Below are 16,443 nucleotides of genomic sequence, written 5' to 3'. Positions count from 1 at the left end.
GGCCGATTAGATGGCTGGGTAGCTTCCGATGTGCACTCGGCGGTTGACACCCACTGCTTGGTGGAAGAGGCACATGCTAGGCCACGCAGCATCTGTGTTAATCTCAGTACACACATGTGCGAAGGCAGATGGGCTGGCAGAGGCTCAGAACAGAGCACGGTTGGAGAGGAAGGGAAAAGGGACTCCTGACTGTCACTGGTGTTCACATGTTAAAAACAATAAGAACTTATCAGTCTTATAATGAAACACAGAGAAAAGTTTAACTCATTTTCAAATTCTTGTAGCAATGTAACAGCATGACCTGGTATCCACCGATGCCGAGGCCCATGAGGGGTACACGGTTATGGAACAAGAGGAGGAAGTAAACAAAGTGGCATGGAGTTTACCCCCAGTTGTGTCTGAACAAGCGCCAGTGTGTGTGCTCACAGGGCACGCTGCAGGGGCCGCCCCACAGTGACGGCACAGATTGATCAGGATACTTTCCACCTCCTCATGGGTGCCATTCCAAGATTTAAGAAAAACCAAACCGACGGATGGCTTATACACTGCTTTCCCAATCAGAGGGAAAGGCTGTTCGTATTTTGGGAAACTGGAGGACCCCGCCTCTTTTCTCCCTGATGACCTACGGAGATATGGGTGCAGCTCCTCCCGGCTCCTGGGGTCCAGGACAATGTGGAGGAGGCTGGAGGACCCTCAAGCCAGGGCCAGTGTCTCCTCGAGGTTTTGCAGGCACCCCCTTCCTTCTCCTCGACCTGGGGCGCAGCCCGCTTTTACCTGGTGAGGATTCCAGTCGCTGTCGAAAATGATCACAGTGTCTGCAGACTGGAGGTTCAGGCCGAGCCCCCCAGCCCGGGTGCTGAGCAGGAAGATGAAGTACTCGGAGCCGGGCTCGTTGAAGGTTTTCAGCAGCATGCCCCGGTCCTCCGCCTTCGTGGTTCCTGACGGGCACAGAGGAGAACAGGGTCAGCGGGGTGACCTCAGGGGTAGAGTGGGGACACCAGGGAACACCTGCTTCTGAGAGCAGGAGCAGGATCAGCACCTGCCAGCATCCCCAGATCCCTGGCTCCGCACTCTCCACACGGGCCTGTGGGCCACTGGCGAGTAACCGGATTTCCAGTGTTTCACCACAAAACGTCTCTCCACACATCCCAGAGATGAAAACAGGCCCCGTTGGGAGAACTAGAGGAGGCGGGCCTGGAGCACAGAGTCCAGCACTCAGCCCACAGCTAGGCCACAGCGTCAGCACAGCCACCACCACCACAGCCCTGGACTCTCTCCCCTACTCTACCCTGTGCCATTCCATGGGGAGCGGAAGACACAGCGGCCAATGCCGGCAATACCGCAGCTCGCAACACAAGGGACCTGGGGGTGGGTGGACAGTGACTGTGGGTTCACCTGCCTTCAGCCCTGTCTCAAAAAGTTTTGTGGTTCACAAAGAGAATCTTCTACGGTAAGAGCATGGGGACCTTATAAAGGGGGCTCGTGTCCTTTCTGGCAGGATCAGTGTCCCCATGCCCCAGAAAACCCAAGTCAAGGAGCCAGAGCAGGTCTCCTGGGTGACAACCCACGATGCCCTCAGCGTTGTGGGCATTAAGGCAATGTCAACACTCCCTGCGCTGCTGGGAGTTCGGACGGAGGTGCCCCTGAACACTGAAGTCATTTTGGTGATGAAATAAAAACTGGCAGGCCGGGCGCGGTGGCTCATGCCTGTAATCCCAACACTTTGGGAGGCTGAGGTGGGTGGATCGCCTGAGGACAGGAGTTCGAGACCAGCCTGGCCAACATGGTGAAACCCCGTCTCTACTAAAAATACAAGAAAATTAGCTGGGCATAGTGGCGGGCGCCTGTAATCCCAGATACCAGGGAGAATGAGGCAGGAGAATCGCTTGAACCCAGGCGGCGGAGGTTGCAGTGAGCTGAGATCATGCCACTGCACTCCAGCCTGGGCAACAAGGGTGAAACTCCGTCTCAAAAAAAAAGAAAAAGAAATAAAAACTGGCCATTTCCTGCCACCAGCCTACACATGCCCAGGCACGGTGCAGAAGCCCACAGTAGCCTGGCCATCCACCTGCCGTCCCACCCTCTCTCAGGCACCAGATGTGCCCCTGCTACTCCAGCTCGGAGGAGGGGCTGAGGTGAGGGGCCACCCGGCTCCCAGATGCCAGCCCACCCATGGGAGATGCAGTCTCAGGAGACTTCACTGAGCTCCTGCCCTTCCTCTACTCGCAATGGATTCTCTGGCCCTGTGGCCATGACCACATCACATGCAGAGGACACATCTGTAGTTCAACTGACCAAAGTCCTTGTCCTTATGGAGTAGCCAGAAGGGCACTGGGATGGGTGGGAACCGGGCTCTCTCCTGGGGGAGTCAGGGACACGACACAGACGGGATGGCCCTCAGGAAGCCTTGGCCCTCTCGAGGACGGGAGAAGCCGCTGGAGAGACCGTAGGAGAGGAAAGGGTGGGGGGTGGCCCGGCCATGAGGACCCTGAAGGATTTTGGTTTTCAGCCTCAAAGCAGTGGGAAGCCCCCAAGGAAGAAGGCAAGCCGGGGAGACCCCTGCAACAGACTCGTGTCTGTAGAGTGGTCCTGGACAGAACCCCGGGGAGGACCTGTGGGTTGGAGGGACACACAGGGCACACTCCGGGTGGCACCTGGGCAGGTTGGCCCAGCAAACGCAGGTCCAAGTGATCAACGGGAAAAGGGGTATGGAGGTCTGGGGTGTCCTGCCGTGAGACAGACCTTGCACGGGAGCTTCAACAAAGGCTCTGGGAGGTCGTGTAGGGAACAACGAACTGGCTGAGCCGTGTCTGTCTCAGCAGCTCATGCTCGTGTTTCTCGTAAGCCCCGTTCTAGTAACTCCCACGAAGAACTCACTCCAGGGCTCCCTGACCCACTGGGACTGACAGACATGTCTCACGTGCCCTGTCGGCATCTCACAGCCTCTCCTCCCTCAGCTCCCGTGTGCTGGGGCAGGCAGGCGCAGAAACACAGGCGGTGACCTTTCCCATCAGGGACCACAGGGCAGGGGGTTGGGCTGAGAGCCTCTCTACGGCAGCTGCTGCTCCTGCCTGGCAGTGCTTGCTTCCCTCCCTCCGCGCTCACCACACAGTCTGATTCCAGGTCCAGGCCTGACCTGTGGCAAGGTGGCAGTCACTGGGCTGCTACGAATGGCCCAGGGATGGGCATGCGGCTCACAGCAGCTAAATGAGAGCCAGCCTGGGACCTGCCTTTGTTGGGGACACTGAGCAGGTGGAAAGGAAGCCAAGATGGAAGAAGGCAGAGCAAAGAGCTGGAGAAAAGTCTCTCCAATATCACCTGCATGCCTGGATCCAGCTGTGCCTGAAGCATGTTTAACCTCCTGGGGTTAGAGCTATGTAAGCCTATTGGTGCTTTCTTTCCTGTGTCCACATGGTATGGAATTCTGTCACTTCCAGCTAAAAGTGCACAGGGCACCCCTTCCCCAGTGCGCCCAGCATTGTCGTGGAAAGACTGTCAGCCTAGGAGTCAGGACACCCGGCGTCCAATCCACGGCCTGTCCCAGTGCTGAGTGCCCAAGATGCTCAGCCTGTGGCTAGGCCCACTCTGGCCACTGGATCCAGAGCGCCTGGGCCTCACCCTGCCTCACAGGAGGGAATGCCAGTGAGGAGCTTCTGTGGCAACCACAACGACAAAACCCTGTAAGAAACGCCTCACTGGCTCATACTCACCATCAAGCCTGAGGTATTTAAAGCCACGATACGCAAAGTAATCTTCCATGATGGTCATGAGGGAGGTCATTTGGCAGAACAGCAGCACTTTGTGGTTGGTTGCTCGGAGTTTGGGAAGAATTCTATCAAGAAGCTCAAATTTACCCGAGGCTCGGTACAGGTCCAGCCTGGAGTGTGGAGGAGGCAGGAGAGAAGGCGCAGGATGTTAAACCTGGAACCCTGCAGGCAGGTAAGGCAGGAGGTGCATCGCCCGCCTCCAGGCCAGGCGCCGGGTTCAAGGGCACAGACATGCGTCCTAAGCAGACGTCACCCACCCAAAGCTTTAGCAAAGCCATTTCCCCCAACTGAAATAAGCCCGGACACCCTCGTTGGGGAGGCGTTATCACCAGGGTGGCACGTGTATTTCTCGTCAAACCCAGACACTCATGAGAATGAGAGGAGCTGTGAGTCACATGGCCGGGAAAACACGGGGCTGGAACAGGGATGCTCCGGGAAGCCAGACCTTGTCCCCTTGCCCGATAAAGAAGCCCCAGGAGCAAATGCCACATTGGAGACACCCATGCTCTGCTAGACCCAGAAGGAAGGGCCACCTCGGCTTCTCATGTTCTCTCCAGCCAAACCCCAAGTGTTGTAGATGTGGACACTGAGGCTGGCAGGGGGACGACGTGATATGGCTGACCACATGTCCAAGCCAGGCCTCCCGGCCTTGAGCCAGGTGTATAGGACCCTGTTCCACAACTCAGTATAAAAAAACACATCAAAAAGAATTTGTGATGTTTTCATTAGGCGCCTCTCTTCTTGCAAATGGCTTACTACCCCAGGGGAATTGAATGGAGGCTTTAGCTGGAAGAATGCTTTTAGCAAGGTTCTTTGCAATGGTGAAAATCTAGACACAGCATCCACATCCATTAGGGGCTTAAAGGAGTCTGGGCTGCCCCTTACAAAGGGTGCTATAGAAAACACCCACATGATGTAAAGAGTGCCTCTATACTAGTGAGCAGAGTTTAGGCTCAGAGAGGTTAAGAAAGCTGTCTAGAGTCACAGAGCTTGGAGGCGGCAGAGTGGGATCTGTAAGCCAGGTCTGCCTCAGGAATCCTGTCTCTTGGGGTTAATAGTGGTCAGCTCTCCAAGCACTAAAGATTTGTATAATGGGGCCGGGCGCGGTGGCTCACACCTGTAATTCCAGCACTTTGGCCAAGGCGGGTGGATCACTTGAGGTCAGGAGTTCAAGATCAGCCTGGTCAACATGGTTAAACCCCATCTCTACTAAAAATACAAAAAATTAGCTGGGTGGTGGCAGGTGCCGGTAATCCCAGCTACTCCGGAGGCTGAGGCAGGAGAATCATTTGAACCCAGGAGGCAGAGGTTGCAATGAGCCGAGATTGCGTCACTGCACTCCAGCCTGGGCAACAAGAGCAAAACTCCACCTCAAAAAAAAAAAAAAAAAAAAAAGATTTGTATTATTTGCTTTGGATTCTTCTGTATTTTCTAATTTTCTGCCTTTGAAATTGGACAACATAACAGCAGCAATAAAGCCAACAAAACGACAGAAAACCTCTGGGTGGACCACCTGCCCACCCCATCCAGTTGGGAAGCTTCTCACCCTTGGACAATGCCGCCAGTGAACCCCAAGTGCTCAGAAAAGGACTCCTGCAAGGCAAGGAGAGAGGGGTCAGTGACAGGCAGGAGCAGGCCACCGGGCCCCGCTGCGGTCCGCACACACCGCTCGTGCTCAGAGGACAAAGCCCCCACACTGTGTGCTCGGCACGGGCCCACGGCGGCTCTGAGACCAGACACAGATGCCAAAACCATCTTTCTTAGTCCACTGACATCCTTTCCCTCACACTCCTCCAACGAAGGAAAGGACATCCCATACAGCACTCTTCACACCCTGAGTGCACGAGGACGTCATGGGGCCACAGCCACGCTCAGGGTGCTGAGACAGCCCCAGGGGCTCTCGGGGCAGCAGGGGGTCTCCAACGACCCTGACACTTTACACCAAGAAACACGAACATATGCATGCTTCTAAGAACCCAGATTCTCAAAGCCACCATGACCAAAAAGGGTTCTGACTCCCCCACACTTCACTGAAGACGGTGGTGACTCTTGACGCCCCGCAACGTGAGAAAAGCCAGTGAGCCAAAGAGACGCAGCAGGACCCCACTGTGGGGGGACACATCCCCAGAGAAGTCTCCAAACGCTCCTGCTCTCTGAGGGCAAGCTTTCAGGGCCCTATATTCCTATCGCACGTTGCGCCCTAACTGCTGGGATTCTTCCCGTAAGCACTGGTGAAGCGAAGACCAAACGAGAAACAGATGTACAGGCATTACCTAATGAAAATATTCGAGTCTGTTTTTAAAGAGCTGTCGAGGAGAAGCAAGCCAGCTCTGCCTAGGAGCTCAGCGGACAGCAGGCCCTGAGCCGTCCCAGCCGCGGCGGGCTCACCTCGATGTGCTGGAACATGTAGGGGTGGTTGCAGATCTTCCGCAGCTGCATGATGGTGTTCATCAGGGTCTTGGTGCCGCCTTTGCCCTGGAAGGCAGATGAGAGGGACCCAAATGGGGTCTTGCCCTCCTGGGGTGGGGTGGGCTTGGTGGATGGGTGGGTGTTGGGAGAAGGGCCATGGGGACGCTCTAGTGGGGAAGAGTGGCTTTTGGCACAGCAATTGGGAGTGAGGAGATGGCAGGCTGGAGGCCTGGAGGCCCCCAACAAGCCCTGGGAAACACATGACTGCCTGGCACAGCAGAGGGCAGATGGCAGGGACAGGGCCAGCAGGACGGGACGGAAACAAGACTGGCAAAGGGCTGAGGCAGAGTCCCCGATGCTTTGTGATGCCAGCTTTGTTCTGGGCACTGTTACTGTGGGGGTCCCTAGAGGGTCTCAGCCGGGCAAGAGGGCCTCAGCCGGGTGAGCCATGACTCAGGGCTCCCTGGGCTCCAGGATGAGGAAGGAGGTGGGGGCGGGGGCGGGGGGTGCGTGCTCTGGGCTGGGAATGGACTAGGAACACACTGCTGCTCAGCTCAGGGGAGAAGGGGCACAGACACAACGTCTCGGGGAAGCCAGGCCGAGGTCAAGGCCTTGGGGGCAGAATCAAGGGGTCTGGTGCATTTCCTGGGAGGATAATTTCACTGCTGGTGAGCAGAGCCAGACAGGTGGGGCCTGGGGCCTGGGATTCTCAGAGCAGCCCCTGAAGGAGACAGCCCGCTCCCTTCCTTTCACTTAATAACACAGAAGGGGGGCATTCTAGAACACTCTAACCCTGCTGGGGTTAGTGCTGGGCCCAGGCTGCCAATTGCAGAAGGAGCCAGTGTTTCATAGGCAAAGGAGAAGCCACTGGCAGCTGAGTCAGTGTGTCCTGACACAAGCCACCAGCCATCATAACCAGGGCTGGCCAGATGCCCTGGGGATCATGACCAGATCATGACCCGATGGTCAGAGCACGCTCTGCTCTGCCTGCCACGCTGCCGGCCTTGGACACCCAGTGGGGAAAGCAGTTGGGGGACTCTGGGGCCCACCTTCTTGTCCTTCTCGGAGCCATCAGTCAGCAGCACGCCCTTGGCCTGCATGTGGCGGTAGAGCACTCGCTGCAGCGCCGACATGTCGCACTTGATGACGTACTCCACCTGCAGGGGACACATAATGCTCACGAGGGCCCAAGGTGGCTTGAGGCCTGACTCCCCCCATCCGAACCCAGCTCTGACCCCCTCGGCCCTGTCATACGAGCTCTTGACCAGGGCACACTGGGGTGTGGGTGAGGAGACCCTCACAGCTGGGGAGAAGAGGGGAGACCTGGGCAATGAGAGGAAGCACCAGGCAGAGATACCAGAGGGTTACTGGGCCAGAAAGGGCCCCCCAGCCATCTTCTGGGGGCCTCTCTACAGCCAGCCAGGAAACAAAGAGCCAAGAGGGACAACTGCAGCTGGGGACCCCGAGTCCATGGGTCTTGCTGTGGGAACTGGGCCCAGGGGTGTGGCTGCAGCAGGCCTTGAAAACCCAGAGCCATGATGGGGGGCCGGGGGGCAACCCCAAGCCCACGGCCCCTCCTGATGTGGCCAGGAGAGCCCGCACAGGCACCTGGGCCCCTGACAGGAAGTGGGATTTTGTGCTCTAACCTATTGTGAGCTATGTGAGCCTGTGAGTGCTTTTCAATCCCTACAACAGCAGCGCCGGGCTTCACAGACCCAGTGGCGTCATCGCCACCCCCAGGCTGGATTGACCAGGGCAGGCCTGGGACTGTGGGGAGAGGCCCTGAGCACGCCCAGCCCTGGAGAAAGCCCCCACGTGAGGCTGCTTCACCGGTGGCTCCCCTCAAAACTCCGTCACCTTTTCGGGCAACTGGGCCTCGACTTCCTTCTTGAGTCGTCGGAGCAAGAAGGGCCGCAGCACTTTGTGGAGACGCCGGATGATGAGAATGGTTTCCTCCTCATTCAGGTCCACCTGGAAGCCCCCAAGACAGGAGAAGCAAGCGTTACCTCCAAAGGAGGGCGACGGAGGTCTCACTAGAAGGTGCGGATGTGGGGACAGGGCGGACGGGGTCCCCTGGGGTGATCTTGCCCTTGGCACGTGGCTTTTCAGCCTGCTTTATGCTTTCTGGGAGCCAGGCAGGGCACCCTCTTCCTTAGGAAACTGTGAGGATCTGGTTCCCTCCATGTAATTCCTGGGACATGGAACCGCAGTACCCAGAGCACTCTGCTCCCTGTGCCTCACCAGAAAGACCCCCGGCAGCGGGCATGCTGCTTCTCCACGAGTAACACAAACTGGAGTGTCCACAGACCCACCCCATGCCAAGCTCATGCCAGGAGCGCTGCAGGGGCCAGGCTGACCACATGGGGCTTATAGCGGGTGATTCTCAGGGAGGGCTCTGCCACCGGGAGCCCCAAGGGACTCTCATTCAGCCTGGGTGGAACCGGGTGAAAGAAACCCTGACGTCCCACGGCGCCTACTCCTCTACTAATAATTAACTTTTAAAATGTTTTAATTTAAAAAGTTAAAGGAAAATGAGACGACGCCAAAACTTTTCTTCTATTGCTTCCCTGGCAATCCTTTGGCAGAGCTTTTGCTCGGCTCAGAAAGTGACAAAACTATAGCATCAGATCCTGGCCCTTAGTGTGGGGGTCCCGGGAGTCTAAAAATTGGGGACTCCTTTATCACGAGGCTTTGGGGAATGCCTCGGTTTCGCCGTCAGAAGAGTCTCTGCCTTGACCGGCAGCCGAGAGGGCAGGGAACTCACGCATGAGGCCAGGAAGGCCCCAGCTGCCCTGGATCTGTCTAAGGTGGGAAGAAGGGGGTGGGCCCAGCCGTGCTGGGCAGGGCACTTCGAGGTAACCTCTGTAGTTCTGCCCACACTTCAGCATCTGGCTACTTAAACCCCTCAGCAGGAAACGCAGTCTGTCCCACAGTTTCAACCTCCAACAGCAAGGAGCTCTAGGCTCAGGGATCAGTGCTGGTGTGGGACCACTCATCAATGATGCTGCTGCCATGCCACAGTCTGGCTGATGGTGCCACCCAGACATTGAGACACACTGGCCACTGCGCTTTTCGAAAAAAACGTAAGACAGAACCTGACCATGTGGCCCTGCTAACTGGAATCTTCCAAGTTTCCTTCCCACTGCCCTGAGGGTGAGTTCTGAGGGCACCTAAAGGGGCCTACAGCACGCTACAGCCTCTAGCTGTGCTCTCCACACGCTTGCGGTCCCACAGCTGCCTCAGGGCCATCTTCCTCACCATCCACTCTGCACCTGGAGCATAGGGTCAGAGACGCCCCGAGCATTCCGAGATTCACCACCATGACCTCTGCCCTGCTCCCCTGGGGCCCTTGTGGCTGCCCCAGCCTTGGGTTCCAGGGCTCCCCTGCTCCATGCAGATGCAGACTCTCACCAGGCACCCAGCACAGGCCCAGCCAGCTGTAGCTGGTGCTCAACACGCTCCAACCAGCAAAGCCAGCCGCACCTGGAACCGTCAGCATGGGCACAGCTGGGCAAACCCACCTTTTCCCCGGTCATGGCAAAGGGTGCGTTAAACCACTGCTCGAAGGTGCTGCAGCTCTTGAAGATGGTGGGCAGCAGGAAGTTGAGCAGCGCCCAGAGCTCGGGAAGCTTGTTCTGCAGCGGTGTGCCCGTCAGCAGCAGGCGGCGGGGTGCCACATAGTGCGTGTTGAGCACCTGCGTCAGCTTGCAGTGGTGGTTCTTCATGCGGTGACCTTCGTCCACAATCATGTACTTCCAACGGATCTGCGGGCCCCAGAATGGGCAATCAGGGCAGGGGGCAGCAGGTGGCCCGGCACATGGGGAGAATCTCCCACTCTGCGCCCAGCAGCCAGGAAGGCTCCAGGTGGAAGAGCGCAGCTGGGTGGAGAGCACAGGCCTGACGTCCTGCCCCGGGGCTGAGTCACTGAGTTGGAGCCACACAACGTAGCCTCTTGCAAGCCTTGGGCAGAGACAGGCCCGTGACCCCATGACTATTGGCAGGTGAACAAAGCAAATTGCAAAAAAGTAATCTGGCTTCCCTGCAAAATCACACATATGAATCTACAGCACAGAAAAATGCCGAGCACATTCTGGCAGAAGACACATCTTGCTGACTGGGGGATTTGTCCTGCTGGTGTGGAGGGTCTCAGGGGAACTGGGTTGGTGACGGTACATTTCTAATGAGCAGCCTGTGATTCAGAATGTGTGCCCCATGGGGTAGGGGCCGGCGGCACTACATACAGGGCCATGCGGGTCAGGAGGGGGCGCAGTGGCCGCACTCAAAGAGCACTCCCACTGCAGGGTGATTACATCAACTGAGCCACTGGCAGGGGAGCACGGGGTTTCAAAGCCTGGTTCCTGTGCCTGCCAATGGCCTGGCTTTGTAAGGAGTCAGCAGGGGTGAGCCACAAAGGAGGCACCTGAAGCATGGACCTGAGGTAAGAGCCTGCACGTGGGATACCCAGCTCCCTGGGCCTCAGTTTCCTCCCTTGTTGGCTCTGGGATAAAGCACCCAGTCCTCGGAAGGCTGAGGCAGGAGAATCACTTGAACCCAGGAGGCAGAGGTTGTTGCAGTGAGCTGAGATCGCTCCACTGCACTCCAGCCTGGGTGACAGCTGTGAGACTCTGTCTCAATAAAAAAAAAAAAAGAAGAAAAAAAGAAAAGAAAACACCCAGTTCACAGCCCCAGTATTCCAGTACTGTCACTCCAGCCATGCACTGAGAGGCGGGGCCACCCATAAACAGCTCCTCCATCCCCCCATACCTGGGTCAAGAACTCTACTGTTAGGCCAGACACAGTTGCCCAGTGCTTTGTGAGGCCAAGGCGAGAGGATTCCTTGAGGCCAGGAGTTTGAGACCAGCCTGGGCAGTACAGCAAGACCCCATCTCCATAAAAAATAAATTTAAAAAAGTTAGCTGGGAGTGGTGGCGCACACCTGTAGTCCCAGCTACTCAGGAGGGTGAGGTGGGAGGATCGCTTGAGGCCAGGAGGTCAGGCCTGCAGTGAGCTGTGATCACATCACTGCACTCCAGCATGGGCAACAGAGCGAGACTCAGTCTCAAAAAAAAAAAAAAACCAAAACGCAAAAAACTCTCTACTGTTCAACACTCACTCAGCTGGATGTTTAGGGGTGAGACCAGGTACATCTTTACCTGCGACCCCTCCTCAAATGAGGAACATGAGTTTTTGGAGGCAGAGGGCTATGTCTGTTTTCTATCTGGGCCGTATTCTCAGTCATGACCGATGGCCACGCTGGGACTCCCTTCACAGTTTCGTCCCAGAAGAGGCTTCCAGGACAGTAGGACCCTCACAGAACAGCCCGAACCAGCTGCCCAAGGCCAGCAGGCAGTCATGGTATTTGGCCCTCGAGCTCTCCTCCACATGCTGAATCTCAGCCCATGGCCTGTGGTGAGAAGCCAGGGCCCCAGGGAGGGACGGCCAAGGCAATGAGACAGGAGGACAAGACTGGTCTGGCCAAGGCCCCATGGGGACCCTGTAGGCGGGTCAGGAGACGCCTTGGTGCTGAGGCTCTCTGGGCAGAAGGCCCGAGAGGAGGCAGAGCGCATGCTGTGTAGATGGCCCCAGCTTCTGGGCCTGACTCAGGGCCTGCCTGGAGACAGTTAGGGAGGTAAACCTGAGGTCGCCCCCACCTAGGCCTTTCGCCTACACAGGGCAGCTGTCTTCACGCACATGCAGGTGGGACTCCGGGAAGAAACTTGTAGGGGCTTTGGAGGAGACAGGCAGTGTGACCCACGTGTGAGCACTCGGCCCATGGCCTGGCATTTCCCACAGGGACACGTTACCTTGGCGAGGATGTGCTTGTCTTTGATGATGTACTCGTACGTCGTCAGCAAGACGTTGAACTTCCCACTCCGGAGCTGGGGGACAAAGGCCCGTCTTGCTGCTGGGGATCCCTGCAAGGGAAGCAGGATGCACAGCTCGGCTTTTGGAGCTGGGTGGCCAGGTGGCAGGAGGGGCACAGGCACCCCCTGCAGCTGCCCAGTGACACGGCGGGAGGGCTCGTCCTCACAGGGGTAGTGGGGAAAGGGGCTGGCAGGGCTGCTGGCGTGTCCCCAGACCTCACCATGCAGAACACGCGCTGCAGGGGGAAGAGGAAGCAGTGCGGGCCAGCGGCGGCCGGGGCCTGAGGGAACCACGCAGCCTGCACCGCCATCTGCACATTCCTGGTGGCTGACAGGCTCCTCTCTTCCTGGGTCCCCATCTCAGGCGCCTGAGCTGGCCTCTGAGTGCTGGCCACCATGCTCACTCCTGTCTCCTCCCCAGTGAGCTAATCTGCCCTGTCCCTGCCCAGTCCAAACTCCCGGACCCATGTGACTGGAGTTCCAGGCTGTCCTGGAGACTCCATGCGACTGGAGACCCAGCATTCTCAGGTTCACTGTCCAGAGGTATGTGTGGACGTCCTGCCCGCCACCGCCTGCACCTCCGTAGCAAGAGAAGAAACCTCAGTGGCTGTGACCTACCTTGTAAGACACCTTCACCACGGAGGGGGCCCACTTGTCAAACTCGTACGCCCAGTTGGACAGCGTTCTGATGGAACAAGGAAATGAGAGTCAAGTGCCGGTCTCTCATCAATGGCTCACTGTGCAAACCCACAGCCACTGGCTGCCAGGGGCGAGGCCAACATGGCCACAGCCCTCGGAGTGGGCAGAGAAACTGTGTTTAGGGCAGCTGAGGGAGGGAGGGAGGGAGGAAGAGAGACTGGCGAGGACGTAAAGGGCTCTGCCTCAGAGGACACAAGGGAGGCCACTGGGAAAAGAGGGCAAGGCCCTTTAGAGTGAGAAGTAGGGACACAGAGATGTGATGGGGTACAGAAACAATGCTGCTAGGGCTGGGGAAGCCTGGACCTGCTGCCGGGAAAATGCAGCTTCAGAGCACAGGCTTCACGCCCAGAGCCAGGCTAGCAACAGTGCTGTGGAGACCTGAGGATATGGGAGACACCAAACAGTCTTTCTGCCACCCTCCAGCCATGGAAGGTTCCTGACTGTGAGAGAGAACGAGGACAGTGAGGGGCGAGGCGGGGCCTGGCTCAGGTGGCAGGCGGGAGGACAGGGATGGGAGGGAGCGGCAACTCGCGGCTACTCCCCTGTGGGATGACCAGGGCTGGAATGAGGGAGGACGTAGGGGCAGGCAGAATGCAGTAGGGAGGGGTGAGTCACCTGAGACCGACAGCCTAGAGACTGAGGAGAGGGTGGAGGCGGTAACAAAGCTGAGTCCCAGAGGGGGTGGGCTCTGGGAGGAAGTCTGGGGCAGGGAGTTTTCAGTGGGGGAGGGAAGCCACTCAGAAAGTCTAGACGGGGTGGTCCGTAAAGACAGGGCTCGAAGCTGGAGTCCCAGGGACTGCTCGTGGTTTACCCCCAAGCAGCTCCACGAGGGAGGTGCTGTGTCCACCATGAACCCATCTCCAGCCCCCCTGGAAGCCACAGCCAACCAGGTGGCACAGCCAATAGACAGAAGGACGCATGGCTGTGGTGAAGGCTGGGGAGAGTTCCTGAAGAAGCGTGGGGAGCAGGGGCTCAGCAGCCTTGCGCTTCTGCTGCCTTTTGCCCTGCCCACTCTCCTGGAACCTCTCTCTTGCCCACTCTCCTGGATGAGGCGCGGGAGGCAGTGCAGCCGTCCTGCAACCATGAGGTAAGGAGCCTGAGGGTTGGAGTCACCCAAGAATGACTGGGCAGAAACCTGGGGGAGGCTGGGTCCCTGATGGCATCTTGGAGCCACTGGACCTGGCCCGTAGGGCCTGACCCTGTGCTTCCGCTGACTCAGGAACAGTGAAACCTCCCTGGAGTGATGGGGACAGTCAGCGCACCAAGGGAGAAGCTGGAGGTGTGGGGAGCATCTGCACTGGGAGGGAGAAGAGCCAGGAGCAAGGGTCAGGAGGGGACTGAGGGGACAGGTCCCAGAGACAGAGGTCCAAACGGAGGCAGGACAAGCAGCTCATGGCAGGAGGCAGCAATTCCCAGTGAGAGGGCCGGCACAGCCGGATGCCCATACGCCGTAAACATTCCCTAGCGCGCGGGCCCTCTTCTGGCCTGCAGGAGCATGGACACTTGCCCAGGTGGGGCGCAGTGGGAAAGACTGCAGGAGCACCCACCTCACAACCTCAATGAAGTAGGGGAAGGAGGTGACCTCTATCACCCTGGAAATGGAATCTGACTGTAATCTGGAGGCCTGAACACACAAGGAACTGGCCCCAAGGCCTGTGCTCTAGTGGCTCAAGATGCTTCCCGGAGGTACCGGCTCACTACTCTGAAACTGTTGTCCACGGAAGCTGAGAATGGGCGCACACACAGGGTGGAAGTGTGAGAAGGAACCTGTGGTCCTCACTCAGAGCCGTAGACAGTGGTATGAACTCACGTTCAGCTTAACACAGAAACAGATGCCGAGGCAGAGAAGGCCTTTTAGACGATACGTGCACAAAGCATCAGCACGCGCACATGAATCTCCTAGCACTGACCACTGAGAGGGCCCCAGGAGCAATGACACCTCAGAAGCAACAGGCCCATCCAGGACCCAGGTCTTGGTTCCCAAAACCATTCTGTAAGAAGGGAAACCAGGGCTCCTTGGAGAAATGGCTGATTCGAGGCAGTGGGCGGGAAATAGACTACATGAGCCTGCAGCATCTCTTGGTGCCAAAAAGCAAGAAAGTCCTCAAAATTCACCTGATGCTGGGGGCGTGTCAAAGGACAGAAGAGCCAACTGAAAGCACTCCCAGTGGCCAAAGCTGGATGGATTTGAGCCACAAAACAAAAAAAACCCAGCCACTGGTGCGTAGCCTGGAGTACTAAATAAATATCCGTGGGTCCATACTCATATTAACAAATGACTGAATACATAGAGAAGACACAATTCTTCCAGGGAGAATTCTCCCAGGCCAAATCTGAAAAAAACTGAAGCAACAAAATAAATAATATTTGTTCATGTGAGCCCACACTGATATAATAATTACCCAAACAAGCACATGGGGGAGAAGGGAAAGCTCTTCCTAACGGTGGAATTCCAATTAATTTGTAGAGAAGAGCGGACAGAAACAGGTAACCATGTATTTGGCAACTCTCATGTAATTATTTTTTCAGGCAAGACTTATCTGACGTTTGCTGCTATAGTTTGGGTATCTGGCACCTCCAAACCTCATGCTGAAGTCTGATTTCCAATGTTGGAGGTGGGGCCTGGTGGGAGGCATCTGTGTCATGGGGGCCTCCCTCGTGAACGGCCTCGTGAACCCTCGTGAACGGCCTGTACTGTACTGGGGATGGGGGATGAGTGAGTTCCTGCTCTCTGAACTCTCATGGGAGCTATTGTTAAAAGGAGCCCGGCACCCCCGCCTCCCTCGCCTCCTCCCTCCCCATGGGATCTCTACACACTGGCTCCCCTTTGCCTTCCACCAGGAGTGGAATCCGCCTGAAGCCCTCACCAGGTGCCCAGTCTTCCAGCCAGCAGAATCATGAGCCAAATAAACCTCTTTTTTTTTTTGAGAAGGCGTTTCATTCTTGTTGCCCAGGCTGGAATGCAATGGCGCGATATTGGCTCACTGCAACCCCCGTCTCCCAGGTTCAAGTGATTCTCCTGTCTCAGCCTCCTGAGTGGCTGGGATTACAGGCATGCGCCACCATGCCTGGCTAATTTTTTTTTGTATTTTTGGTAGAGACAGGGTTTCACCATGTTGGTCAGGCTGGTCTCGAACTCCTGACCTCAGGTGATCCGCCTGCCTCGGCCTCCCAAAGTGCTGGGATTACAGGAGTGAGCCACCGCGCCCAGCTAAACCTCTTTTCTTTATCACCTAGTCTCAGGTATCCCTTTATGGCAACATGAAATGGAGTAGAAGAGATGCTGAAATTATTGAGGAAAGTAGGAAGAGAAATGAGATATTCACAAGTGTCGAAGTACGTTCCCACGAGACAGTTATTAACGGAAAGTGTAACTCCTAGGTTTACAGTGGGAAACCCAGCAGGCACCTTGCCCGAGACACCAAGGCCTCAACATCTCATGCCTTCCCCGCTAAGGCACATCAAGCAGGGCGTGGCGTTGCTCCACGCGATCACATCGGACAAACCCAAATTGAAGGAGAGTCTACCAAAGGTCCGATCAGGATTCAACAGCGTCAAGCTCGACAAGGACAAAGACGAAATGAGGAACTGCCACAGGCATGCCACACAGACGTGACAGTGTGGGATCCTGGACCAGAACAAGGCCACTTGTGGGAAAACTGACAAGATTGGTAAATAAGGCCTCTGGTTTGCTATTAGTCCTA

At 56.8% G+C, this 16,443-nt stretch overlaps 1 protein-coding gene across 26 annotated transcripts in view; it reads right to left on the bottom strand.

Annotated features, from left to right (window-relative positions):
- The window catches only part of SMARCA4 (SWI/SNF related, matrix associated, actin dependent regulator of chromatin, subfamily a, member 4), a 101,377-nt gene that overhangs the window by 30,584 nt on the left and 54,350 nt on the right, over positions 1–16,443 (bottom strand). For all 26 annotated transcript variants that reach the window (XM_016935029.4, XM_016935038.4, XM_016935042.4 and 23 more), the window contains 9 exons: positions 12,659–12,725; positions 11,981–12,091; positions 9,698–9,940; positions 8,034–8,147; positions 7,226–7,333; positions 6,156–6,242; positions 5,314–5,360; positions 3,711–3,877; positions 775–938 (listed from right to left, as the gene is read on the bottom strand). In XM_016935029.4, coding sequence (XP_016790518.1) covers positions 775–938; positions 3,711–3,877; positions 5,314–5,360; positions 6,156–6,242; positions 7,226–7,333; positions 8,034–8,147; positions 9,698–9,940; positions 11,981–12,091; positions 12,659–12,725 — 1,108 coding nt within the window. The remainder of the gene's footprint in view (positions 1–774; positions 939–3,710; positions 3,878–5,313; positions 5,361–6,155; positions 6,243–7,225; positions 7,334–8,033; positions 8,148–9,697; positions 9,941–11,980; positions 12,092–12,658; positions 12,726–16,443) is intronic.

Source organism: Pan troglodytes, chromosome 20, assembly GCF_028858775.2.
Source record: "Pan troglodytes isolate AG18354 chromosome 20, NHGRI_mPanTro3-v2.0_pri, whole genome shotgun sequence".
NCBI classification, from domain to species: domain Eukaryota; kingdom Metazoa; phylum Chordata; class Mammalia; order Primates; family Hominidae; genus Pan; species Pan troglodytes.
The sequence above is the reverse complement of the archived record's forward strand: the minus strand, read 5'-3'. Positions and strand labels throughout refer to the sequence as shown.